General features: G+C 33.4%; 1 protein-coding gene across 6 annotated transcripts in view; it reads right to left on the bottom strand.

The window, feature by feature from the left end:
* LOC112661217 (U2 snRNP associated SURP domain containing) overlaps positions 1-27,884 on the bottom strand; it is a 54,342-nt gene that overhangs the window by 15,106 nt on the left and 11,352 nt on the right. For 2 of the 6 annotated variants that reach the window (XM_025449127.3, XM_049099594.1), the window contains exons 3-23: positions 27,316-27,447; positions 24,484-24,582; positions 22,591-22,705; positions 21,994-22,127; positions 19,106-19,173; positions 18,431-18,525; positions 18,311-18,346; positions 18,138-18,220; positions 17,004-17,169; positions 16,385-16,596; positions 15,410-15,453; positions 12,223-12,327; positions 11,078-11,144; positions 10,837-11,000; positions 9,354-9,516; positions 8,837-8,916; positions 7,734-7,821; positions 6,608-6,730; positions 3,461-3,617; positions 2,630-2,725; positions 1,887-1,953 (exon numbers count right to left, since the gene is read on the bottom strand). In XM_025449127.3, coding sequence (XP_025304912.1) covers positions 1,887-1,953; positions 2,630-2,725; positions 3,461-3,617; positions 6,608-6,730; positions 7,734-7,821; positions 8,837-8,916; positions 9,354-9,516; positions 10,837-11,000; positions 11,078-11,144; positions 12,223-12,327; positions 15,410-15,453; positions 16,385-16,596; positions 17,004-17,169; positions 18,138-18,220; positions 18,311-18,346; positions 18,431-18,525; positions 19,106-19,173; positions 21,994-22,127; positions 22,591-22,705; positions 24,484-24,582; positions 27,316-27,447 — 2,294 coding nt within the window. Of the gene's footprint in view, positions 1-1,886; positions 1,954-2,629; positions 2,726-3,460; positions 3,618-6,607; positions 6,731-7,733; positions 7,822-8,836; positions 8,917-9,353; positions 9,517-10,836; positions 11,001-11,077; positions 11,145-12,222; positions 12,328-15,409; positions 15,454-16,384; positions 16,597-17,003; positions 17,170-18,137; positions 18,221-18,310; positions 18,347-18,430; positions 18,526-19,105; positions 19,174-21,993; positions 22,128-22,590; positions 22,706-24,483; positions 24,583-27,315; positions 27,448-27,884 lie in introns of those variants that run through there. The other 4 variants (XM_049099591.1, XM_049099592.1, XM_049099593.1 and 1 more) reach the window with 4 other exon arrangements.

Below are 27,884 nucleotides of genomic sequence, written 5' to 3'. Positions count from 1 at the left end.
ATGGAAATTCAAGTCTATAAAACCATACAATATTCACTATAAATGAAATTAAATTAGTATCTGGAAGTTTTCTACAAAATAATAGTAGGGCTAAATTCCCTTTCTGCCATAAAAAAAGAATTACTAGTTTCAAAATGGCATTTTGGATTCAGCCACTAGAGGACAGTAGTAAGGCATAAAAAATTTTCAAGGACCAGAAAGTTCTACATGAGAAAATATACCTTTTCCTTGCTTTTGTACTTTTATAAAGTTATTTTTATGTTATCATGATTTATTTGGAACTCTTAAGAAAAATCCAAAATAAAAATTATATTTCCAGTGATCCAGGCCTCACTGTATAAACATGATTATTCTGTCAACACTAAAATACAGTCACATTCCAAACATTAACATAAATACCGACTTTATACAAAAAAAGTTAATACCTTTAGAAACAAAACCAACTGAAGAAATATCTTAAGTTCTGCAATGGCCTTCTCTACCTTCTTTCCCCTTAAATTAAATAATTATCTCATAAATGCACATAATTATTTTAAGCCAGTGATGCTACAATGGTGAAAGATGTTAATAATGATATTGTAGAGATTAAAAAAGGTTAAAGCACTGTTTTAAAGCAAACTCGATTGTCTCAATTCCTGTACTCCTAAACACCCATAGAGAAGTATTTTCACCAGCAAACCACATCTACATTTTGCAAGTATTTTGTCATAATCATTGCTGACTTGTTCTGACCATCTCAATGTTTCTAGAAAACATCACTGCTGCCAAGTTTCCTCCACATATCAAATTGTGCTCCCACATATGCTGATCAATCACATTCCCTTAGCAATCTAAATGCTACTAATACCCATTTTCTGAATCCATAAGTCCCATACAAATGGGACTTAAAAGAAACTTTCCTTTGTTCACTTTTCCATTTGAGAACCATAAAAAAAAAAAAAAAAAAGATTTTTTTTTTTTTTAAAGCAGAAACCTCTGCTTTGTGTTCCTGAACTCATCTGTTCTCCCATTTAATAAAATTAAGTTCCCTGCAATGATTTAAAGCAGTATCAAGTTCTACCTAAAATCTACCAATACAAACTTGCCAGGAGAAACCAGGAGCAGTATTCCTATAATCACATTCAATGTTAATGCAAAAACAATCTTGGGGTAGGGTCGGGGGCACCTGGGTGGTTCACTCGGTTAAGCAGGTAAGCATCTGCCTTCGGCTCAGGTCATGATCCCAAGGTCCTGGGATCAAGCCCCACATTGGGCTCCCTCTTCAGTGGGAAGCCTGCTTCTCCCTCTCCTTCTACTCATGCTCTCTCTCACTCTCTCAAATAAATAAATAAATAAAATCTTAAAAAAGAAACAATAATCTTGGGGTGATTATCAAAGAGCAAAATTCAAAATTATAATTTCTCTGTATGTTAAAGCTTTTTTTTCCTTTTATTTATTCTTTAGTTATATTATTTAGTTCTTCTGAGATGTTTATATTTAAATGACAGAATGGCCATAATGCAATGTTTTTCTTAGCAAAGTACAATCCAAATAAAAAGTGCATAACTTTCCCATTCACATTTAAAAAATCACTTTTTGCGGAGCCAAACAACACTTGTTAACAAAGATCTGAAATAAATGCAGTTGACCATTTAGTAACTACCCTGTGAGATTATACACACCTAGCATAGAAAAATCAACTCAGAAGCAAAGAGAAACCAGATCCATCAAGACCAGAAACCAAAAGCTCTTTATTCATTGGATAAACAATGACGAACTAAAAATGATCCTCTCAAGTTTTTTTAAGAGTGAAATTTTCCTCTTCACTATTATTTCAAGTATACCTAATGAAAAAGGGAGCATATATGGAATAAGAAACTAAGTATATTCGAAACTTAGATTCTTACTTTTGATTTTCTTCTTCTTCTGATTCTTCATGCTGGTCAAATAACTCCCATTTAGAAGTTGTTACAGCTGAACGAAAGAAAAAAAAAAGGGGGGTGTAATTCCATAAGGTAAATTAGCATTTTTGCAGTAGCATAGAAGCCCAGCTTTAGAATTCAAAGTCTATATTACAGAAGTTATCCACAATTATCTATTCTTTGAATAGCCATTTCTCCGTACTAAATTTCTTTCCTTACTCCTATAATTTTATTCAAATTCATGAAGTGAAAGTAATGTTATCATTCTTATTTCTGTAGTGGATGGTAAGACTTACTTAATTAGAATCTACAAATATTAACAACGACAGATTATAAACACTAAGGACACATGTCCAAAAGTAGGAAAGGCAGATCTAAATTACTGCATCTAGCAAGTCAAGCATCACAGGAGGATCAAAGTCTGGTTTCTCCAAAACTGACCTCTAAGCAGATTTCCAAAGAGGTATACCTTCCCCATCTACATTTTCTATTAAATTGCCTTAATCCAAAAGTGTTTAGTGATTTATCTGATTACTCTCAAAGCATCCAAACTGAAAGATCTATGAAAACTATAAGAGCAACTATGATGAATACTTAGCCACTAGACAAAATATAGTAACTCTGGGTCCTAAGATTAAAATGTTCTAAAATACAAAAAGAAAACACACACTGATTAATTATAAATACTCAATTTTTAAAATCTTAATACTTATTGTACTTTTACTCACCTTGTGCTTCCAATTCAGATTCATCTACAGCTTCCCATTTTGATGGGGCAACTTTAAATATAGGCTCATTCTTCTTTGAGTCCTCAGCTGCATCCACTATTAAGGAAAGATAAGCCATTAGCCCTGACTACTAGGGGATGACTTTAGTAGTCCATGTGTATTTCACTATATTATAAAAAGTAAAATAAAATAATAATAATAATAATAATAATAATAATAAAATAAGGCCACACATGGACTAGTGTTAAGAACAAGAATTAGGACTAATCCAATTCTCTGCACCTAAGGTCCAATTTTTAAAACATATATGTCAATTCAGAATATACAAGGTATGATTTCAAGCAAATGGAAAAGTTGGGGCAGTAAAAAAATTATCTCTACCTAATTATTAAACTATACAATTCTTATACTGTTCAATCTTCTCATGTAATTCAAATGTGCTAAAGACTGTGTACACTTCCTATTTCCAAAAATGATTCTAGACATCTAGGAAAACTGAACCCACAAACTATGAATAAAAAGAGAACTTATGAAACAAAGCATCTGGGATTATAAATAAAACTGAGCACAAGATTTTTCCTGACAATTAACACAAAACAGAAACTTACTAATACTATATGAGGTTGACTATCCCCAAAAAGAAATGTAACCAGAAAGCTTTTTCTTGGCAGAGTCAAACATATAACAGGGTATTTGAATTTTGAAAAGTCAGATATAAAAGAAAAAAATTAAAGACTGACACCTTAAGCTTTTTCCATTATCAGCATGCATAGATATAAAAGTGTTTTGGAATCCAACTTATTAGCTCATCAGTTTGAAATGTGAACTTACAAGGCACTCCATCAAGATCATCATCAAGACTCTTTATAGGGACCCCATCAAGATCATCAATGGGAGTAGCATCAATAGGAATTCCATCCACATCTTCTAGAGGTGCACCATCAAGCTCTTCCTCAATGGGGGCACCATCAAGGTCATCTGGTACATCCTACAGAAACATACAAACTGCTATAATATTCCCCTTTGCTTACTAGTCATATTGCTACAAGATTAATTTGCAATCCAGCACAAACCAACCAGCTGGATATCCATATTCCCAGGTAAAATATGAGGACATAATTAGGATATAATTTATCCTCTTGTATGACAAAGAAGCAGTCATTCTTTCATTATTTATGAAGTATCTACCAAGTGTCTGCTAAAGCCAGGTACCATATAAGACATCAAGCATACAATGATGAGCATAAATAAGTTTGTTTCTTTAGGTCCCTCCTGTAATAGGGTTTAAAGAGAACATATCTTAATCAAGGCCATATATGAAAACCTACAGCTAACATCATATTCATGATAAAATACTGAAGTTTTTCCTCTAAGATCAGGAATAGAACAAGAATGTCCACTCTCAACACTTTTATTCAACACAGCACTACAAGTCCAGCAATGAGATTAAAAAATAAATAAATAAAAGGCATCTGAATTGGTAGGGAAAAATAAAACTGTCATTATTTGCAGATGACACTGTTCTATATATAGCTTAAGGATTCCACCAAAAAAACCTATCAGAACAAATGAATGCAGCAAAGTTGCAGGACATAAAATTAACATACAGTAATCTGTTGTATTTATATACAAATTAATAAAGTGATAGAGAAATTAAGAAAACAAGCCCATTTACAACTGCACCAAAGAAAACAACACACCTAGGAATAAATTTAACCAAGGAGGTAAAAGATATATTCTGAAATCTATAAAACACTGATGAAAAAACTGAAGACTAAAAAAACCAATTAAAAGATATTCCAGACTCATGGACTGGAAGAATGAATATTATTAAAATGTCCATACTATCAAAATAATCTACAGATTAAATGCAATCTCTATCAAAATGCCAAGAGCATTTTTCACAGAAATATGGAACCACAAAAGACCTCAAATAGCCAAAGCAATGTAAGAACAAGGTGGAAGTATCACAATCCCAGATTTCAAGATACACAAAGCTATAAAAATCAAAACAAGGTAGTAATGAAGCACCTGGTGGCTCAGCCAGTTAGGAGTCCAACTCTTGGGTTTTGGCTCAGATCGTGATCTCAGGTCATAGGATTGAAGCTAGCAGCAGGCTCCGTGCTTGGCAGGGAGTCTGCTTATCCTCTCCTCCACTTCTCTCCCTCCCCCCGCCCCGCTCATGCTCTTTGCTCTTTAAAATAAATAAATAAAATCTTAAAAAAAAAAAAAAAAAAGCAAAACCAACAAGACAGCACAAAAATAAATACATAGATCAACAGAACAGTACGAGAAAAATACCCAGAAATAAGCCCACACTTATATGGTCAATTAATCTACAACAAAGGAGGCAAGAACATACAATGTGGAAAAGAGGGTCTCTTCAATAAATGCTTGGGAAACTAAACAGCCACATGCAAAACAAAAAACAAACCACTTTCTTACACCATACACAAAAGTCCACTCAAAATGGATTAAAGACCTAAATACAAGACCTAAAACCATAAAACTGCATAAAACACAGGCAGTAATCTCTTGGGCACTGGCCTTAGCAACATATTTATAGCTATGTCTTCTCAGGAAAGGAAACAAAAGCAAAAATCAACTACTGGGACTATACCAAAATAAAAAGCTTTTGCACAGAAAAGGAAACCATTAACAAAACAAAGAAGCAACCTACCAAAGGGAGATGATGGTTGCAAATAATATACCCAATAAAGCATCAATATTCAAAATAAAGAACTTAGACAACTCAACACCAAAATAAAGCAAATAATCTGATAAACAAATGAGCAAAGAACCTGAACATATATTTTTTCAAAAGACAACATAGATTATCAACAGACACATGAAAGGAGGCTCAAAATTATTAATCATTAGGGAAATGCAAATCAAAACCATAAGGAGATGTACCATCTCATACCAGTTAGAATGGCTAGTATCAAAGACAAAAAATAACAAGTGTCGGCAAGGATGTGGAAAAAAGAGAACCATCGTGTACCATTTGTTGGTGAGAATGTAAATTGATACAACTGTGGGAAACACGGATATTTTTCAAAAAATTAAAAATAGAAATACTATATGACCCAATAATTCCACTGTTGGGTATCTACCCAAAGAAAACAAAAGCACTAATTCAAAAAAAATACACTCCTACTTTTTTTCTTAGCATTATTCACAATAGCCAAGATATGGAAATAATCCAACTGTATACTGACAGATGAATGGATAAGATGTGATGTACATGCACATACATATTACTCTGTCATCAAAAAGAATGGATTCTTGCCAGCTATGACAACAGAGATGTACCAAGAGAGTATTATGCCAAGTGAAATATGAGAAAGACAATATAATTTCATTCATATATGGAATCTAGAAAATCAAAACAGACAAAAAAACACAGGGACTCGTAAATACAGAGAACTGGCGGTTGCCAAAAGGAAGCAAAATAGGTGAAGGAGATTAAGATGTACAAATTTCCAGTTATATAAAGTAAATGTCACAGAGATGAAAAGTACAGCATGAGGAACACAGTTGATAATACTATCATAATAACACTGTATGGTAACTACACTCATCAGAGTGAGCATTAAGTAATGTACAGAATTGCTGAATCACTATGCTGTATACCTGAAACTAGCATAACACTGCATGTCAACTGTACTTCAATAGTTAAAAAAAAAAAAAAAAAAAAAAAAAAAGATTGGAGGAAAGAAAAAAACAAAAACACAAAGATTGAAGGAAAGAAACCCAGTCACCCAGTTTTCACATAAGATCACAAAACAGGTAATTCCTGTTATACATCATTTCATCTCCTGGGCTCCAGCAATTCCAGCAACAAAAATCCACAAGTTAGTGGTAAATAGTAGATATTTTTCACAAAGAAATGCTACTCACATCTGTAACATACCACACACCCACTGCATTCCCAGAAAACATTTCTAAAATAATCACATAAAGACATTGAGTGCCCACCTCTGTTTCCTTTTCTTCAATAATATTTACAAGTCCTAAGAAAATATTTTGTAGTTTGATCAAAAATGGTTCTGGATAAATTGCCCAATCCTCCCATGCTCTGAAGCAGGTCATTACCCGTTGCTAAATAAATAGGAAAAAGACAATGAATTATTATTTAGGGCAATATATCTCAAACTTTATCTCAGGATAATGGCCATCACAATTTGCTGAATTTTGCTTTAAACCAACATCCTTAACAGAAAATAACTATCATTATATTTTTAAAAAATCAATGTCACCTCCTAACTAAAAGGGAATAAAATTAGAAATAAGTATAATGAAAAAGAAACAGTAACTGTTTGGTTCTTGACCACCTAAGATTAATGTCCCATATCACTAGTGGTACACATGAGGCCACACTCTGGGAATAAAACCTTAGACATTTGTGAAAATTAGGTATCAAGGTAGTTTTGATATTCCTGAATTCCTTTATGGTCCAATGAAATACTTCCTGATTCTGGCTAATACTTCTTCCTCTGTCCCATCTCTAAACTTTTCTATAAGCTCTGATTTACAGTCAAAATTTAAAGTAAAAGAATTTTTAAATGGAGTTGTTTAAATTCCCTAAATGATGGGGTCATTGGGCATCTTCCCAGGCTGAAAATTTCCTTAATAGAAGTCTTCCTCCCATGAAAATAGCATCTATTTATTCCATTACATGCAAGGTATTTTGTTTGGCTTTTCTTAACACTGGTCCACAGCTAAAAGATTATAAAAAATAACTAAATATACTTTCTAAACATGAATAGCTAAAAGCATGTTCCTACTCCAGCCAAATTATACATACCATTCAAAACAAGTGATATTCTGAATGGTTTTTTGTGAAAAGACTAATATTTAAAACATTTAAACAAAACACTTCAAACTAAAACAAACACCCAATCAAGTAACACTACATAATATATTTCAAACTTTCAGACATTTTTGATACTAAAGATAAAATGGCAGTAAATTTTAAAACAATAATTTCTGAAAAATACACAATGTGTCTTAGACTTGTCCTATGTACTTTTCTAACCCTCCAATGTGCTTGCCAGCCCCTACCCCGTTTAACACTAGGGAAAAAATAAAACAATAAACATACCTTGAAGTTTTCAGACTGTAAATGGCCTTGAATTGTACGATAGGTAGCATTGAGGTCTGAAAATATCTGACATAACTTTGTTTCAAAACTGAAATTCAAATAATATATATTTACAATAGAATTTATTCAAAAAATCCGTATCTATTTCAGCATGCTAGCCAATGAAAACCTCTCTAGAACTTTAAAAAAAAAAAAAACCTTAAAAATAAATTAATCAAGTAATTCTTTAAAAATCAAGAACGAGGGGAGGAGGGCGGGGGGTGGGAGTGAATGGGTGACGGGCACTGGGGGTTATTCTGTATGTTAGTAAATTGAACACCAATAAAAAATAAATTAAAAAAAAAAATCAAGAACGAGGTGTCTTAATCCTTAAAACTGTAATTAAATGCCTTAACCTAAATTACTCTCCTGCAAAAAATTAGTTCCCTTGATTAACAAGGAACTTTACATTTAGGATACTTTCTGCTACCTAAACTGACCTCTTTGTTTTATAATATAGGAAAAGTAACTTGTCCAAGGGAAAAAGAAAAAAAAAAAAAAAAAAACCTAATAACAGAGCTAAGATTAAGACTCATATCTCCAAATGTCATTTCAGCATCGACTTCTGGAGAAAAGTCTCCCTGATTCATAAACACCAAAAAGGAACTCTGAGGAGGAAGTATATATTAATTACAAGAGAGCAACATAATTTCCTACTGCCTCGGAAAACAATCACAGTGAACTACACCAATACAATGATGATCAAAAGAGAACATAGCTTTACAAACAGTTCATGTTCTGTCTTTGGTCTCTTCCTTTATGCCTGCCACTATTTCTATTGTTTCCGTTTATTTACTACACAAGTGGCTAAATGTTCGATAAAAATAGTTATTTTTTAACTCTTATTTGTTCTAGTATAATTTATCAAGAAACTGATATGAAAACTTTCTATACATTAAAGTGGTTTAATGAATGCAGCAAATTGTTTAGAAAATTCTATAAACTAAGAAAAAATTCAAATTATTTATTACTGAGACTATTAACTAACAGAACAGTCCTCTTTTTTTAATTCCTTACCCTTAATGTTTTATTTCAGGAATATCAGCTTACACCATTATACTTACAATTTTCTATAATATGAAGCATTGGCAACTTTGGCTGAAGAGTTATACAAAACATCAGAAACCAAATATAATCTGGCAATCTAGAATACCAAAAGATAACATAAAAGAGATTAAAAATAAAAACCAGCAGCAAATAATGTATCTAGAAAAAATTCAATACTGAAATTTTTTTGCAATCAGTGGTGTAAGGCTAATGTTTAGCTACAGTAAAAACAGCTAATTAGAAAAGTTATAAGAAACTCAACATTACCAAAGCCACTACTTTGGCAGGGATAAAATATGTAACTTCTTTACATTTCAACCTGTTGATAACCTGTATATAGAATTAACATAACAAGTTTCCCCAGAGAGGAGGAAAATAAGACTACATGGGAAAGATCTCTTCAGTCAAGTTCTTCATGCAAAAACAAAACAAACAAACAGAAAAAAAAACCACCAATTTCAATCCAAAAAGAAATCAACTATTATCTCTCTTTTACTTAATTAAATGTTCCATAAAGAGAAATCACTTCCATACCTTTTTGGGGAGGGGTGTCTTTAAGATGGACAATGACTCAGTAATGCAATCCACTATTTCTTCAGCAGCTTCAGCATTATTAAGACAGAAAACCATTGCATCTCCAATATCATTTTTCCTTGGAGTTAACCCCCGTAGGATTTCTTCTAATTTGTCCCTCTGTCTGAATACAAATGTTTTTAGCTTATAAATATTTACAGATATAAATTTCAAATTCCATTATAGTTTCTGCTCACAAACTAATTTCTTTAAAGCCCAGTTGGATAAAATTCTGAAGACTAAATTGTGTTAAGTCTGATTTAAATCCCCCAAATAGAATACATTTCTTTGAAGAGCTCATGGGGAAAGAATATTTCCTTTGTGAATAAAGGATTCCAGTGATTTTTAGTTTACAAATAAAGTAAATTTTAAATTATGGGCATTTGTTTCAAGAATGTTTGAGAGTGTCCCAGTCCTATTACCCCATTACAGTGGGGGGAAAAAAAAAGGCCTCCATGTTCTTCACTCTCTTTTGAAGTCAGTTACTTTAGCACTTCTGAAATAGAACAGGCTAAAGCAGGTGCTGGCAAACTTGGTAAAGGATCATACAGTATATATTTTAGGCTTTACAGGTCATATAGTCTCTCTTGTAGTTACCTGATTCCACTGCTATTAACATGAAAAAAGCCATAGACAACATATAAAGGGGGTAGGGGGGATCATGATTGTGCTCCAATAAGTCTGTTTACAAAAACATGAGACAGCCAGATTTAACATACAGGATGAGTTTGCAGATCCCTGGGCAAAAGTAATGATGAAAATACCTCTTCAGAAGCAAATATGTTTCAAATACATATAGCTCTGCATTAGCAAATGCTTTTACAAACAATGCATCAATGCAGCTAGTATTCAGAGCATACGCCACAATCTTTTAGCCGATTTTTTCCCATGAAGCATACAGAACTTCCTCTTAATACTTAATAGTACTTGTTTCTGCTTCTTAAACCAGACTAACTTCACTGTACCCATGCTGACTGAACTGAAGACTAACAAATATGTTTTCATGGTGGCCACACACTGCAAACTCTTGTGGAAAGACTGCATAACCAACCATCAGACTTCACAAAGCTCTACAGTAATTTTTTCTTCTTTAATGTTGCATTCAGAGAGCCAAGAATTCTAAAGGTCCCAAGATAATTTCTGTAAGAATCACAAATACTTCACTGCTAGAGAATCATTGCTAAGAGATCACCACCAACCGATGAGAGGTTTAGAAGGTTTTTTATCAAAAGGAGAGAAAAAGGTCAAAAGGACACACACTTATACTTGCCAGGACATTTCAAATTACATAGCACATGATGAGAAATGTTAATATTTTAATCATTCACACAAGTAAAAGAAAAAACATTTTATTTTAGGGCTAACATCTCAGTAAGACCATTAATTAAAGCGATTATTAAAGCAACTTTTCTGAATATGTAACAGGAAAAGAAAAAATTCTTACTCTTCCTTAAGTGCTCCCTTTTTACTGGGCTCCTCTACAAAAGCTTCTGTTTCTTGCTCTTCTGACATCCCATGCAGGTATGGATTTAATGGTGGTGGCCTCCAGAAAGACCCATTTTTGAACATACGAAAATCTTCTGTCCGCCACTTAGTTGGAGAATCTCCCTAATAAATGTCCAGAATGTTATTAGAAAGGCAAAATATCTCAGAGCTAAAGTTAACAAAGTTTTGATTCCACTTACCTGCAGAATAGAATAAAGCTTCCACCTATAGTAAACATGGGCTGGTGTCTGGTTTTCAAATAAGAATCTAAAACAAAACAAACAAAAAATTAAACATCATACACTTTAACAAAGAAATGTCTTCAATTAAATGTAAACAAATGAGAAATATTATTTGCCTATTTCATTTTAAATAAAACCAAAAGCAAAGATCCCTAAAAGAAATCCTCACCCACTGCCTTCTGCCATCTATTCCCTTCTTCACCCTAGCCCCCAGACTGCCTTTGTGATGAACATTAGTTCTCAGAAGGTATGTATGCATCTTACTGAGTCTTACAACCAATTTTATTGAACACTTATGTCAGGTATTATATATGGCAATGGATTTTCCCAAAACAGAAATTTCAAAAGGAGCGGGTTTTAGAAGACTTAGGAGTGTTAAATAAATGTCTTAGATACCATACCTATCAGAAGATAAGCAATTTTCTATAAAGCTCTATTGTTCTACTATGAAGAACTCTTTCACTGGAAAACATAAAGAGTAGTATTTTCCTCCCAGAGACTGCTAAAACCAATGTTATTTAATTAACCTAAATTAAAATCAGATGGAAAACTGACCCAAGTACATCCAGTCTAATTACTAAAACTACCTTCTCAACCCATTGCAAAAATCATCACACACTTTTAGAACTTTATTCTTGGAAATATTTTTAATTCCAAAAAATAAGTTAAAAGTATTTTTTAAGTGCACACCTGAGGATAAAAAACGTGGTAAATACATGCAATGGACTAGATTCAGCTTTAAAAGGTAAAGAAATTCTGATACATGCTTCGACATGGACAAATCTTGAAGATCTGCTTAATGAAGTGAGTCTCAAAGTACAAGGACTGAATGATTCCACTTATATGAGTTAACTAGAGTAAATAAATTCAAAGAGACAAAGTAGAATGGTGGCTACCAGAGGCTGGAAGACCCAGGATATAGAGTTACTGTACAAGGGGTACAATGTCAGTCATGGGAGATGAGAAAATTTCTAGAGATAGTGGTGACGGTTTGCACGAAAATGTGAACGCACTTGATGTCACTCAACTGTACATGTTAAAAATGGCAAAAATGGTACATTTTCTATTATTTGTATATTTTACCACAATAAAAAAATGCACACCTGAACATAGGATTGTTGATTTCTCTGTTCATAATCATAGCTTCAAACATTGGCCCTTCACGTACAACAAACTCTATCATTCGATGTATCAGGGCGAGCAAATTCCTACAACAACAACACAGTTAAAGAAAATGGATTCAGACCTACCACTATATAAAACTATACTTGACCTAAGTTACTATAAATGTGCAGAAAAAGATTATTCTGCTGACTAATACAAAATTTTATGCCAAAAAATAACCTGGAGCATATGTTAATGCCTTGTGCATTAAGAGGGAGTGGGACAATGGGGATAAGGGAGTGGGAGGGGAAGGAAAGGTGAAGGGAAGGTGGGAAACCACAACACAGCTTCATAGCAATAAATATTTTTTTCTAAATGCCACTTAATTTTATTTTCCAAATGCAAAACATTAAATTATGAATCACAACTAATTGGAAAGCTGCAAATATATAAAATCAGTAAACTTACAGCTTACATGTTATCATAGCCATCTAAAAACTTACACACTATCTCAGTTTTAAAAGAAAATATTCCTAAACCAAGCACTTTTGTGGTGGTATTGAAATGTTATATACATGACTATAATTTGTAAAAAATGCAAAACTAATTAACAAGTTTAAGGCCTGATTTAATAAAAAATCCATCCAACTCTAGTGCTTTTCTGGTACACATACAGCAGACAGAGTTTTTATTGAATCTGACCTTTAATGAGGCAACATCCCTTTGGATCACACTTCAAATGGTTCATACAACTCATGACATGTATAATTCTGCCTGAATATTATGACTCAATGAAGCAATTATATTGCCAAAGCCTTAAATGGAGTCCTCTTTCCAAAATATTCCAAAATAAGGGACATGGTGAGATGCCTTTCCCATTTTTCAGAACAATTACTTTCCAATATTTAAGCCAAAAAGAAACTTCAATTTTTTAGTAGTCATTTTATTGGCTGGGTTCATAAGAAAATCTTTATTTTGAAAATCTAGGTTCTAAAATCATGTGACATAAAACACTATTTTAGACATTGATTACAGCATCTAGCAAAAATGACTCAGCTTATTATAAGCTGCTTTTGACTTCTCACTTCACCAGTCCCCAGCATATAGAGTAAGCAAATGGTAATTGGGAAAAGCAAAAGGATATTGGCTCTTGGTACAAGGCACACACTAAATTACACCTTTAGCATTCCCAGCTCAAATTAAGTTCATGTAATTGCTAGAATATAAATAGATATGTAGTTATAGAATAAGACAGATTTTTTTGGCTCTATAATGCCCTGCTTCAGAGTACATAAACAATAAAATAATTTATCTCATGGTCACTGTAATTATTTTCTCACAATTCAAACCAACCTACTTAAATGAACACTAAAATCTCTATATGGTGAAAAAATTTAATTTTTTTGACCTCCACTAGGTCAAAAAAATTATACGAAAGTTTAAATCTTTAATAAAGGGGAAACTAATATTTAAAACTATTAATTCAACCTCAAATTGTTAAAACAAACAAAAAAGCATCACTGAATTTTATATCTAAAAATTACTTGTCTTTCACAGAAGTATTAATTATTCTGCAAATATGCAGCTCTTGATATCCAAATGAGAATGTATTCTCAGCACCCATATAGGTATATTATTTTGAGAGAAGGGAGATAATGTAAACTTATGATTCAGTTCCAAAACTCCTGCTGGTATATGTCAAATTCAAGTGAAGGGATATTTTATGCAAATATCGTAATATATAAAATCAATTACTGGGGGACAAATACTATACATCCAGAAACTTGTATGAATTAAGTCAAATGCAACTTGACTTGAATATTATAAATGAAAAATGGTTTAGCAAGTTTAAACAAAGGATTCACTGTAATGGTGAGTTAAGAAGCTTCAACAAAATGTATACTCAAATTTTAGTTTAGAAATAAGCTGAACCACTGTAAAGCTACTACTGGAATATGCTTTTTGAATGCTACAAAAATACTTTCCTCTGAATGCTTTATCAGTGGAAAAATAACCCACTATAGTTTTAAACAGGCTTGTAAACTGGTAAAATGTATTTTTAGAAAATTTAAAGTTTAAAAGTTTTAAAATGTTTCATGTGATTATTTAAAATCAAAATCTGACAATTAGTTGTTACTAGCTTGAATTCAAGATTATTAAAGAATTGTAATCACATTTTTATTTAAAGATTGTGTATTTAACATCATTTTTAAAAGGGTGACTTTTCTATCAGAATGAAACAGTGTAGTACAAAAAGATGATATATTTTAAAGTGCATTATTTTATTTTAAAATGGCAATTATCTTACTCTGGGCAACAATAACAAAAAAAAAAAAACCAAAAAATTGTCTCTAGTTATAATAAAACCACATTTATTGGAGTCGATCGTACCAATGTCTGGTCAAAAACTGTATACTTTCCCAATCCATCCCATGATGTTTTCCTGGTCCCCCGCTGCCGCAGACAGTTCAGCTGGTGTTGCTCACCAAGGCCAATGTCAAAGAGAATTTGGTATTCTTTTGTGTTCATTTATTATTCAACCAGTGTTGTGTTCCTGTGTTTGGGAAAAGGCTTAGCTTGACTGAGCAAGAGCATACCTAGAGCATGAATTCTTCTGCTTTATCATTATGTTGAAAAAGAAAAAAAGGAAGAAAGGAAAATAAAAGAATTCCAAACACCTTTGTTACCACGAAAAAAATTTCTAGTATGTTCAGTGTTCATGAAAATAATAGGAATTCCTAATCAATTAGAAAAAACCAAAGCTATGCCCTTCCATAAGGAGAACTCAAACTAAGGTTGCATATTAAACACAGTAATTCAGGAACCAAGAGAAAAAAAACAGATTGGGTCAAATTGTAACATTATATGCAATTTAAGATACATTAAAACACCTATTTTCCCATCACAATAGTCTAATATTATCAGGCTAACAACTCCAGATTAAATCAAACACATTCTAACTACTAAAGCTATAAAATTCCCTACTTTGACAACAATAAAAACAAAAAGATAATGACATAAAATTGCAAAGTATACTAGAGTTAGTCACATATCCCCCCAAAAAAGTACTGGGAAGGAACCATTGCTCAGTCAAGATATTACCTTTTCCTCAACACCAGTTTTTTTTTAATTCAGAAGGGGATATTGTCTATATTTAGATCAGTAATAATAAAGAAAAACATGTACCTTTCTGTTGGGATAACCACTTTGACTATGGCTTGCGACAGAGTCTGTATATGAAGTCACATCAGATAATAAACATAGAATATGTGAGTATTGTTAACAAGTAACAAGCAAAAATATACATAATGCATTGAAAACACTACACATCTAATCACAAAGTTTTGCAGGCAATCACTGCATTTGAAGTAATTATACACTAAGCAATTACATAAATGCAAATGGATGTGTTCAGTGAACAATAAATGTTCACCAAATGCAAAGAATCAGAACATTCCTGCCAGAATGCACATCAATGCACTGAAATAGGTACTACACTGAGAATTATCAGATAAAGATTTTAATTTGTGAAATAATTAACTGTTTGCCTCTGACCATACAGTTTGCTACTTTGTTCCCAAGCCTTTAAAACCAGCCCTGTCATTTTAAGTGTAATTATTTCATAATAGAACCAACAAATTCTTATAAACTTGAAATTAAGTTGGTTTTATGTTTAATAAAAAGAAAATACTCACCCTTTGCTTTTAACTAGAGCAGTTAACTGTTTTAAAAAACCACATACGCTCTCAAATACTCTAACATCTCAGATCCTGAGAACTAAGTTAGCTAGCAGCCATCCAAACAGTTTAACTATTTAGGTTTTTCTAATTGAAAAGTCACTTAACCAAATACAAAATATCACTTTCTCAGAACAAAGTAAATTTAGATACTGCACTTAAGCAAACCTGGATACAACAGTGGACAAAAGGGAAAAAAACTTAAGTGGTCAAAAAAGGAATGGTAGCCACAAATAAAAATATGACCTAGTATTTCAATATAGGGTTTCCATGGGCTAAGGCAGGGAACACATCTACTTATTTCTTTCAGAGTTGTCAAACAGAATTACACACACACTTTCTATAAAATTATTGAAAAGAAAGACTACCACAGATTTAGTATTTACAAATTAAGATGCGGCCCTATGTACATTTTTTAAATTACCTTCTCAAAATCCTCCTTGTTTTTAGGTGGCGGTAACATTGGAGCATTAGGGTTTTTTAACCTCTCTCTAGGCTGCGCATTAAAAGGCAGTCCTGATGGAGGTGGGGGAAGTGTATGTTCCATCATAGAAGGCGGAATGTATATTGGATGTGGAGGAATAGGCACAGCTTTACCCCAACCTAACTTCATTTCAAAAGACATAATCATCTTTCCTACAAAAAAGAAAAGAAAGGTCACCCTGGTTAACTCTCAAAAGAAAAAATTTCTGTTAATTTGAATTATTTTTCATGTTTAACCTTTCCAGTTCTGGTCCATTTTCCCCCTAGAGGTGTTTTGTTTGTTTGTTTTAAAGATTTTATTTATTCATTCATGAGAGACACACAGAGAGAGAGAGAGAGAGAGAGAGAGAGAGAGAGGCAGAGGGAGAAGTAGGCTCCATGCAGGGAGCCCGACATGGGACTAGATCCCGCGTCTCCAGAATCACATCCTGGGCTGAAGGTGGCGCTAAACTGCTGAGCCCCCAAGGCTGCCCCCCCCCCCCCCCCCCGAGTTTTTATAAATACTTTTCAGAGCCAGGAAAAAAAGTGTATTCTATAGTAGACAATAAAAACTTTCTTACCATTTAAATTTTTTAAAGCTCTTTCAGCATCTCTTCTATTCATAAAAGCCACAAAGCCACAATTTCTCTCTCTTGCTCTTTCTTCATCAGTTCTAGGCCACATAATTTTCACACTGGCTAAGGGTCCAAATCTTCCAAATTCTTGACAAAGCATTTCTTCATTCATCTATTAAAAAGCATATGAGGGGTTTTTTTGGTATGCAAATAAAAGGGGGAAATTCTATCCAAAAGCAAGCAAATGTTTACAAAATGAACAGTGAGACATATCAATGCTACAATTTTCCACTGAAGCACCAGGACCTCTATACAGTAAAATCTTGCCCTCAGGTGACATTCACAAATCTTTTCATACCAGAAACACAAGTGTTCAGGGTGAGGAGGCTTGGTGGCTAAATAAATCAAAAGTACACCTCTATCTAGCTCTCCTCCTGTTCCTTTTGAGATCTTGCATATTTAAAATAAGCTGTTCTTCGGCACTGGTTTGTTTTTGCATTTAGCAACGTTTATCAGGCAACAGTGATTATCACATTTAAGACAAGTAAAAAATATATGTTGGTAATGAAAGCAAAAAAAAAGATCTGATCACTTTCTCTTTTTCCAATACCCAACATTATCAAGAAGAGAGAAAAGAGTAAATACACAATGAGGTCCAAAACATACATAATTTAAAAGAGCATATTATGGATAACTACCACTACATTCTTCATAACACAAGTAACGCTGAAGTGAGGAAAAGAATTAAGAAGAAGCACAAATTACTAGTTTGCTATCGTGAAAAGAAAAAAGAAAAAGGATATCATTAAGGAAGCAAGCTATGCATAAGGTAGTCTCAAAAGAGCACTGTCCACCACAGATCATGATTTGATAAATAAAAAAAAATCAGTACACAGTAAGACATTTCAAATTCAGACAGTCTAGTCAGAGAAAGACGAGATAAGCACTGTGGCAAGACAGTTCAGCCATATCAACAAGCCTCAATTTTATAAGATAATTTTAGAGACTTCTATAGTTTCTGAAGTTCCATCAAGTCTGCTTACTTCAGGTGCTTGATTTTATTTTTTCATTGACAAGGCAGTTTTCTTCCATAATTATAAAAAATATGAGCCAATGTTCATCTAACTTTTCTAATATTACCTGTGGATTAATGTTTCCAAGATATAAATTAGTAGTGCTTGGATCTCCTACATCATGTGAGCCAGGTGCATAATCATCAAGAACTAGGACAAAGAGGGGGAAAAGAATTATAACCTGCAAACTACAAAATTTGGACAATTTCTATTAATTAAAAAAGCAAAAAACTGTATTACCACCAGATGATCTATTTCTTCTGGAAGGCGCATCCACTTTAAAGGAAGGAAAAGAAAACAGTTCTTAGTTTTTTAGAATAGTTAATCACAAATATAAACATTAAAATAAATGCCACTTACTAGAACGACGCTGACCATCAGAATCTGACTGAGGAGGCTCAAATCGGCTTAACCTGCCTTTTGTCTTATGTCTCTCATCACGCTCTTCCTGAATTCTGTTGAAAACATTTGTTATCACTAATAATGAGCCAAAAGTTGTTCATTCACAGTTATTAAGAATATAAGTTATCCAGGTACCATGTTCATATAACTTGAAATATTTGTAAGTAATTAAATGCCAGCACTAACAACCGAGATTAGAAAGAAAGTCCCTCAGCTATTAGTCATGAGCAAATTTCTGATATGTCATGCAAGCATTAGAATACAAAACCCACTTCTAAGGTGAGGAGCAAATTCAACATTAAAACCACTGAATCTGTCCTTTCTTGGTTAAGTTTGCTCACTCCTCACCCCTACCTCAGTGACTACATTGTTTCCACTGCAAACAGGACTCCGGACATTAGATAAATCAATTGAATTGCATCCATATTTTGTTACCAATCTAGATGCTGGATGACATGCTAATACATTTTCAAAAACACCCTAAAAAAATCACTAATATCTAAAGCAACTTCACCATAGGTAAGGGAGTTAGTGATAGCTAACTGGTACACTATACCTGCTTCTCCATACCTGCTTCTCTAAGTATCGGCTCAATATACCTATGATAACCATTCTCCATACTATAAAACTTACTGTTTCAATTCTTCTTTGAAGAGTTCCAAATTGCTTTTTTTCTTTTCTTTCTCCCCTTTCTTCAGTGGCTATGAAGGATATGACAAGTTATACTTCAAACAAAAATGGTTAAACAAAACTAATGGTTCAATAATCAGATCATTTTAAATAATTTTTATTTTAGTGCCAATTATGTTCAAATTAAAATGAATGCTTCTGTTCTCACTGCATTTCCTTCCTGTTCTCTCGAACTAAGAATTTAACAATTTGATTATTAAAGCAATTAAAGAAAATGACATGCAGCAGTCTTAAAGTAAAGCAGCCACAAACTTTATCTCCCAAAAGCCTGTGATACTTAGGCCTGAATATCGTTAGAGGGAATCAGGGGGCAAAACTAATGAACATAAAGGAATTGAACTGCCAAGTAACCACCATGAGCAACTACCAAAAATACGCTCTTCAAAACAGTCACCTTAAGAGGACTACGAATTATTGAAATAATCAGTAACATCTTTGGAATTCCTCTTTAAAAACTACTTTTGAGGGGCACCTGGGTGGCTCAGTGGTGGAGCATCTGCCTTCAGCTCAGGTCCTGATCCCAGAGTCCCGGGATTGAGTTCCATATCAGGCTTCCCACAGGGAGCCTGCTTCTCTCTCTGCCTATATCTTTGCCTCTTTCTTTGTCTTTTGTGAATAAATAAAATCTTCTTTAAAAATCTAAAAATAAATAAATAAAACTGCTTTTGAAATCGCTCTCTTAAAAGTGCCAAAATAATTTAAGGGGGAAGAAATAGCCTATTTTCACAAAAAGTGTGAGAACCATCGAATATCCACATGCAAGAAGAAACTGGGGTTGGAACTCTTCTTCTCACCACACACAAAGATTAACTCAAATGACTCAAATACCTAAATTTAAGCACTAAAACTATAAAACTCAAAGAGAAAAACAGGAATAAATCTTCAGGATTTTGAGGCAATAGTTTCTTAGATATGACATTAAAAGCACAAGTGACATAAAAATAAAACTGATAAACTCACTTTCATTACAATTAAAAACTTTTGGAAAAAAAAAAAAAAAAAAACAATTAAAAACTTTTGTGCTTCAGGGTGGCTGGGTAGCCACCTTGGGTGGCCCTGGGTGGGCCTGCCTTTGGCCCACAGCGTGATCCTGGAGTCCCAGGACTGAATCCTGCATCAGGCTTCCTGCATGGAGCCTGCTTCTCTCTCTGCCTGTGTCTCTGCCCACCACCCTCCCTCTGTGTCTATCATGAATAAATAAATAAAATCTTTAAAAAAAAAAAAAAAAAAAAACAACTTTTGTGCTTCAAATGACACTATCAATAAAGGACAAAGACAAATCACAGAATGGGAGAAAACGTGTGCAAATCAAATAGCTGATAAAAGACTTGACTTCAGGAAGCATATAATACTTTTACAGCTTAATAATAAAAAGACAACAAATCGCCCAATTAAAAAATGGGTCAAGGATCTGAAAGACATTTCTCCACAGAAGACTACAAATGGATGATATAAACATAAAAAGATGCTCAACATCATTAGGGAAGTGCAAAACAAAGCCACAATTAGGTACAACTTCACACTCACTGAGATGACTAAAATTTTAAAAATAGAGAATTTTAACAAGTGTTGGTAAAGATGTATAAAAATTAGAACACTCAAATGACGCTGATGAGACTATAAAATGGTATAGCTAATTTGAAAAAGTTTTGGCAGTTTCTTAAAAGGTTAAACAAATTAATTACCATATGACCTAGCAATTCCACTCCTAGGTATATATAAGAGAACTAAATACATAAGTCCACAAAAAAAAGCCTACGTACAAACGTTTATAGCAACATTATCCATAATGGCAAAAAAGTGGAGACAACCCAAATGTCAAGTGATACACAGATAAACAGTATGTGTTATATCCATAAAACAGAATATTATTCAACTATAAAAAAGAATGCAGTACTAATGTGCCAGAATACAGATGGACCTTGAAATATTATGCTAAGTAAAGAAGCCAGAAACAAAAAGCCACATGTTGTATGATTCCATCTGCATGAAATGTCTCAAACAGGCAAATTTCATACAGACAAAAAGTAGATTAGTGTCTGCCAGGGGTAAGGGGTGACTAAAAATAGGTATAAGGTTTCTTTCTGGGGAAATAAAAATGTACTGAAATTAGAGATTAGTGATTGCTGCACAACTGTGAATACACTTTAAAAAATAACTGTATACTTTATAAATGGTAATGTGAATTACATCTCAATAAAACTGTTTTTTTTTTTCCATTGCTTTCAGAGCTATTTTCCAAGTCACACTAGAGAAGTGAATCTCATCATTCAATGTAATCATATTCCTTCACCAGTGAGGCTCCAAATGACATGACCCACATCTATCTTCTGACCCCCATGAAAAATCCCACCATCAAAAAATAAAAAATCTTCTAACACTGAGAATATTTAAAAGAAAGTGCCACTAGCTCATAGTAATTCCAAATAAAATTCAAAAATGTGCCTAGGCTAAAGATACATTATTGGAATACGTATAAGTCTTCCAAGGTAACTGCCACTACACATGTTGGTATTATTTCAGTTCAGGATTACTTAAAAAGACAAACCCGTTATTTTATATTTATACCTATAGTCAACATTTTACTTGCAGTATACTCTTAGTATAACACCAAAGGTTCACTGCTCAAAGAATATAAGAAGAATATTGCCTACATGCCCTACTCTAATTTATGAACTCTTCTCTAGGAAGATTAAACACCAAAACTCAACATCTACTCCCAAAATAATTAAAAACAAGAAACCAAAGTCCTGCTTACAGTGGAAGTACTAAAATATCATTGGCAGTATGATCTCTGAACATAAATAGTCACCTATTTAATTATGACTTACAGGTTTTTTGGTTTCTATCACAAGAAGAGACGGTGGTCTTTCATTGGATGACTGATTTGGAGGATTTTTTTGATCTGCAAATCTTGAAGATGGTTTATAAATTTTACCTCTTTTTTCATCTGTTTCATGTTCTTCTGAAATTTAAAACACTAAGTTTCAAAACTAATTTTCAAAAATAATTTATTATTTGGAGTTTTATTATTTTTTATTTGAAAATGAACAGAAATTAGTAAAATGCTTTTAGCACTAAGATATAATATGAAATTAAATTCACATTACCTACGACCTTGCTCTCAAAAATACTAATTTAATCATTTTATAGTAAAACTATGAAATATATTAAAATTTTTGCAAAGTGCTCTGCTATATTCAACACTGAAAGGTACTAAATATTTTTAAAATTTATCTGGCTCCAATTTCTCGTTAATCCACATCTGGCCATTTATTCTGCTAATTAATGAGTAATATCAACACTAGAGGGTGCTGATAAAAAAGAAATGTGAAATTCAAAAGACACCAAACATCTTTCATAATTGCCTACAGTCATTCTACCAAGAATTTTTGGTTTTGTTCAAGGATTATAATATTGACACTAACCTTTAGCTGCATTAACCACACCTCCACGCACAAATGTCTTCACTTTATTACCATCACTTCCTTCAAAAGCAGCAAGAAATTCCTCATAAATCTCAGCAGCTGCCTTTTCATCTTCCTAAATACACATGAAGATATTAATATCACTTAAGATGAAAATTACTATTGTACACGGGGTGAAACTCATTAGGGAATAATGTAAATAAAACCTTTCCCTTCACTAGGAAAACCTAATAGTTAATAATATCTAATGTTTAGTAGATATTAGATACAAATTAACACTGAAACTAAGGGAGACTTTGATCCTCTACTGGCAATTTATGAAACCAGTAAAGGACCCAGTAAGTAAATTTGTTTAGAGACATCAAAAGTCAAACTGTATGACAACTAACCATATAAAACATGTAACTCCATGTTTTTGACATTTTCAAAGCATGACAATTTAGTTATTATAAAGATTTCCCTCAGAAACCATGAAAGACATAAGTATTAGAAGTTGAAGCAGCAATAACCCTACAGTTGGCATTAGGAAAAAAGCTCAAAAAGAACCTGGACAATTTCAATTATAATTCTTCTCAATGTACCCAAAACATGTATGCATAAAAGGCCAATGGAACAGAACAGAAAATAGAGAAGTAAGTCCAACAACACTAGGAAATATAGTATTCAATAAAAGGAGCATCTCAAATCAATGGCGAATAGATCAACTTTTCAATGATGTTGGGATAACTTGATAACTATTTGAAAAAATAAAAATAAAAATGAACCAGTTCTCCACATCATATACCAAGGAAAAACTGCAAATGAACCAGATTTAACTTTAAGTGAAACTATTAAAGTATTACAAAAAACATGAGGAAATTTCTTTACAAGCTCCAAGAAAGAAAAACACTGAAAACTAGAAATCTTAAGGAAAGTTGTATAACAATAAACAATTTCTGCATGGAAAAAAACACAAGCAGCAAAATAAAAAAACAATCGACAGACTGGGAAAAAACACTGCACCTTGTGTCATAGACCAAGTGTTAATATATTTAATATACAAAGTTTCTAAAAACAGAGATAACCCAATAATTTCTAGAAAGACTGGGTTAGATATACGCAGACAGCTAGCTCACAGAAACACAAAAGCTGTTCAACCTTACTTACAAGAGAAATGTAAATTTAAAACTACATTGAGATACTATTTTTTACTGAGCCAACTGGCAAAACTTTAAAAACATCCTCTGTTGGTAAGGCTATAGGTAAACAACCTCTCATACATTACTGAGAGTAGGTGGAAAATGGCCCTGGCTTTATAGAGAGCAATTTGTCAATATTCAACAGAGCTACATTTATGCATTTACCATTCAACCCAGTAATCTCACTTACAGGTATATATCCCAAAGATAAACTAACAAAGAAACTATATGCATAACACTATCCATTAATAGCATTATTTGTAATGGCAAAAGACCAAAACAAAAATGCCCAACAGAGTATTAGTAAATAAGTACTGTATGTCTCTACACAGCTATTTAAAAAAACAAAGGAACATTTCAATTATACCTGCAGTAATCTCTGAGATACAATGTTAAGTGAAAAAAGCAAGATGGAGAAAAGTACACTGTATATAGCATATTACTGATCATCTGAGAAAAAGGAATACAATATATTTTTACACACACTTGCTTATCAAAAAGAATAGACCAGAAAATAACCAAGTCTTACACAGAAGAAGCCATGGAGGGGACAGGGATACAAACAGGACTCTTCTAAACGTACCTTGTGTTACAGAGTTGACTTGGTGGTGGGAGCTGAGAATACCCCGTTCAAGAATCTTTGAAAAGTATTTCTCTACACCCCCTGCCTTACTTTGACACCATTTCCAAGGATAACTCAAAATATAAACATTACCTTTTTCTTTAACTCTTCTTGTTCCTTCTTACTTAAGGTTCGCTTAGCTGTACTCATTTTTCCAATACTGAATGCTTTAAGTTTGTTTTCGAGAAGAGGCTATAAAAAGAAGTAAAAAGCATACCTTTACACACACATTCTTAATGCTATCTATAACTCAACTGGTAACCAACTCTTCAGGTTAGAGGACTTTTAAAAAGAAATTTCACAGTAAAGCAGAAAAGCTGAGGCTATTCTTAAGCATTCTTAAGCTATTCTGAAGTGCCTACCTTGGGCTTGATTCTCATGTAAGTATTTCTTAAAGAATGTCTTCATTTGCTAGCTAAAGGTTAATAACATACAAAAGCCATTTTCTTTTAAAAAGGTAAAAAAAAAGGGGGGGGCGGAAATCCCTGGGTGGCTCAGCGGTTTAGCGCCTGCCTTTGGCCCAGGGCGCGATCCTGGAGTCTCGGGATCGAGTCCCACGTCAAGCTCCTGGCATGGGGCCTGCTTCTCCCTCCTCCTGTGTCTCTGCCTCTCTCTTTCTCTATCATAAATAAATAAATAAATATTTAAAAAAAAAAAAAAAAAGAGAGAGAGAGAGAAAGAGATGCTAAAGGCTTAGAACTCATTCAACCTACTTGCCCACAGCAAGAATAAAAGCACTTGAGAAAAAGTACAGATGGTTCCAGGCAAAAAAAGCAGTGATGGAAAACAGACATTCAAATAGGGAAGAGGCAGCATATATTTCCAAAGTTCAGTAGCAGGAATCTAAATACCATCTATAACCTTCACTTCAGGTCCTACAAATCACATCACTTCCTTTTATAATTCAGCAGATTAACTCATTTTTCATCAGTAATACTGATGTTTATGATTATAACTGTATTTCAGGTTTCAGCAGAAGTAAAATCATCTATAGATCTTTAATTGTTCAGTTATTCATTTAAATGTTAGATTTTGATTCATAACCTTAAAGAAAGTAATGTCTGTTAAATACAACCTAAAATGTTAATCTGTAATTGAGGTCAGCAAGTTTCACTCTTGCCCACCTAAATTTAATTTAACTAATTAAAATTTAGACTTTATCAATCCCCTGGTTATTAAACAGGCTTGCCCTTGAGAGAAACAGAAGAGTAATATTGCTATCAATTATTTTAAAGTTACATTACAATCACTTTGAAAAAATAAAAATTTATAACCCAAAAGTTGAAATAAGGTTTCAGGAACAGATTCAAAGTACATTTTTTCCCAAAGTAGAAAGAAAAATGTTTGGCCACCATTCAGCATCTGTGGTTTTAACTTTAAAACTTTAAAGAGGGCAGCCCAGGGATCCCTGGGTGGCGCAGCGGTTTAGCGCCTGCCTTTGGCCCAGGGCGCGATCCTGGAGACCCGGGATCGAATCCCACGTCGGGCTCCCGGTGCGTGGAGCCTGCTTCTCCCTCTGCCTGTGTCTCTGCCTCTCTCTCTTTCTCACTGTGTGTCTATCATAAATAAATAAAAATTAAAAAAATAAAAATAAAAAAAAAATAAAAATAAAGAGGGCAGCCCAGGTGACTCAGCGGTTTACCGCCACCTTCAGCCCAGGGCATGATCCTGGAGACCCAGGAGCGAATCCCACATCAGGCTCCCTGCAGGAGCCTGCTTCTCCCTCTGCCTGTGTCTCTGCCTCTCTCTGCCTCTGTGTGTGTGTGTGTGTGTGTGTGTGTGTGTCATGAATAAAATAAAATCTTTAAAGAAATGGCAAAATTACATATAAATTCAATGAAAAACATAATTTTACAAAACAAAATTGGAGGGGTTCAAATTCTACTTATATCCTAACAGCTAAACTTAAACACCCAAGAGAAAAATGATTATGGAAATTATGGAATGTTTACACCAAGAATATAATCATCCATCAGGAAGTTTCACAGAACTTTTGCTAAAATTAAAAAAAATTAGAACTGAAAATAGAATATTTTAAAATATATTCCCATAAAACAGATCTTAGCAAAGTAAAAATATATTTTTATGCTAAGAAATATTAAACAATAAAAATTAAGTGTTATCAATGTTAATACTGGCTGGTGAGGCCTACTTCCATTTTATTTCCAAATTTAATTTCTGGGATGCCTGGGTGGCTCAGTGGTTGAGCGGCTGCCTTTGGCTCAGGGAGTGATCCCGATCCTGGGATCAGGATCGAGTCCCACATCAGGCTCCCTGCGAAGAGCCTGCCTCTCCCTCTGTCTATGTCTCTGCCTCTCCCTCTGTGTCTCTCATGAATAAATAAATAAAATCTTTAAACAAAAAAATTTTAATTTTTATTCATTCCCCAAATTTAATCACATGAAAAATTATATGAAACAAAAAAGATTAAAGAGCATGAGAACGCTTTGCAGATACACGTAGTAAAGAAGCTCCTTCTTTGAGTTCTCATACTGCCCTGGGCACTACACTAACCAGAGTAAATAGTACCTGCTCCTATTTACTTCCCATGGTGAGACTATAAGCTCTTTAAAAGCAAAAACTGCATTTTAATCATCTATTTATTTCCAGTGACTGGCATTTGGTACTTGGTTCGATGTTTGGTATAAGGGAGGAATAATGAACGTAACCATTAACCATTTTATATCCAAAAACACTTCTTGGTTTCTTAAATAACTTTTTAAATTTTAAATGAAATCTATCTCACATATAAGCTAAAAAAATTTTTTTCCTTCCATGACCTTATCATTAACTCAAATACAACAAAGAATGTTTTCAAATAGTACATGATAAAAGAACCAGTACAAAACCAAAATATTCAACCATTAAATTTGATCAAGGACAAATTAAACTCATTAATCCTTTCTTATCTTTATCAACACTTACTCTTGAAAGATTTTGATGAGGAGAATCACAAAGGCTTTCACGGGCACTCTCATTCCTATAATTATGTTTTCTTGGGCTCTTAGGTCGGGTCCGACTTGGCATGTCACTATCTGAGGGTCCAGATGCATCCATCTTCAGGAAAAGTAAAAGAAGTTTTTCAAATCACATATGTAGACAACTACAAACCACCCAAATGTACAAATAGTGACAAATTTCACTATAGACTATCAAAACTCTCATCCCTTAAAATCACTGATTTCATCAGAAAAGTCCTTCAATACAGGGAAAGTTTTCTGTAATTCTAACTTGTACCTGAAAGCTCAAATTTGATGTAACAATTTTCTTTGAAGTAACAGGTCTGTTTCCTTCATTTTCAAGAGGAAACACCCACGTCTGATTAACCACAGTTTAGTTGTTCCGTCAAGTAAAAATGATGTTCCATTAAAAAAGGAGCCAGTTTTCAATTTTCAACTTACATAATCCAACAAGTACCTTTCCTCAAGGCAAACATCATGAGAAGAGGTAATGCCTTATACTTTCCACTTAATCACATAAAACATAAAAAAGAC

Source organism: Canis lupus, chromosome 23 (genome assembly GCF_003254725.2).
Source record: "Canis lupus dingo isolate Sandy chromosome 23, ASM325472v2, whole genome shotgun sequence".
Lineage (NCBI taxonomy): Eukaryota > Metazoa > Chordata > Mammalia > Carnivora > Canidae > Canis > Canis lupus.
The sequence above is the reverse complement of the archived record's forward strand: the minus strand, read 5'-3'. Positions and strand labels throughout refer to the sequence as shown.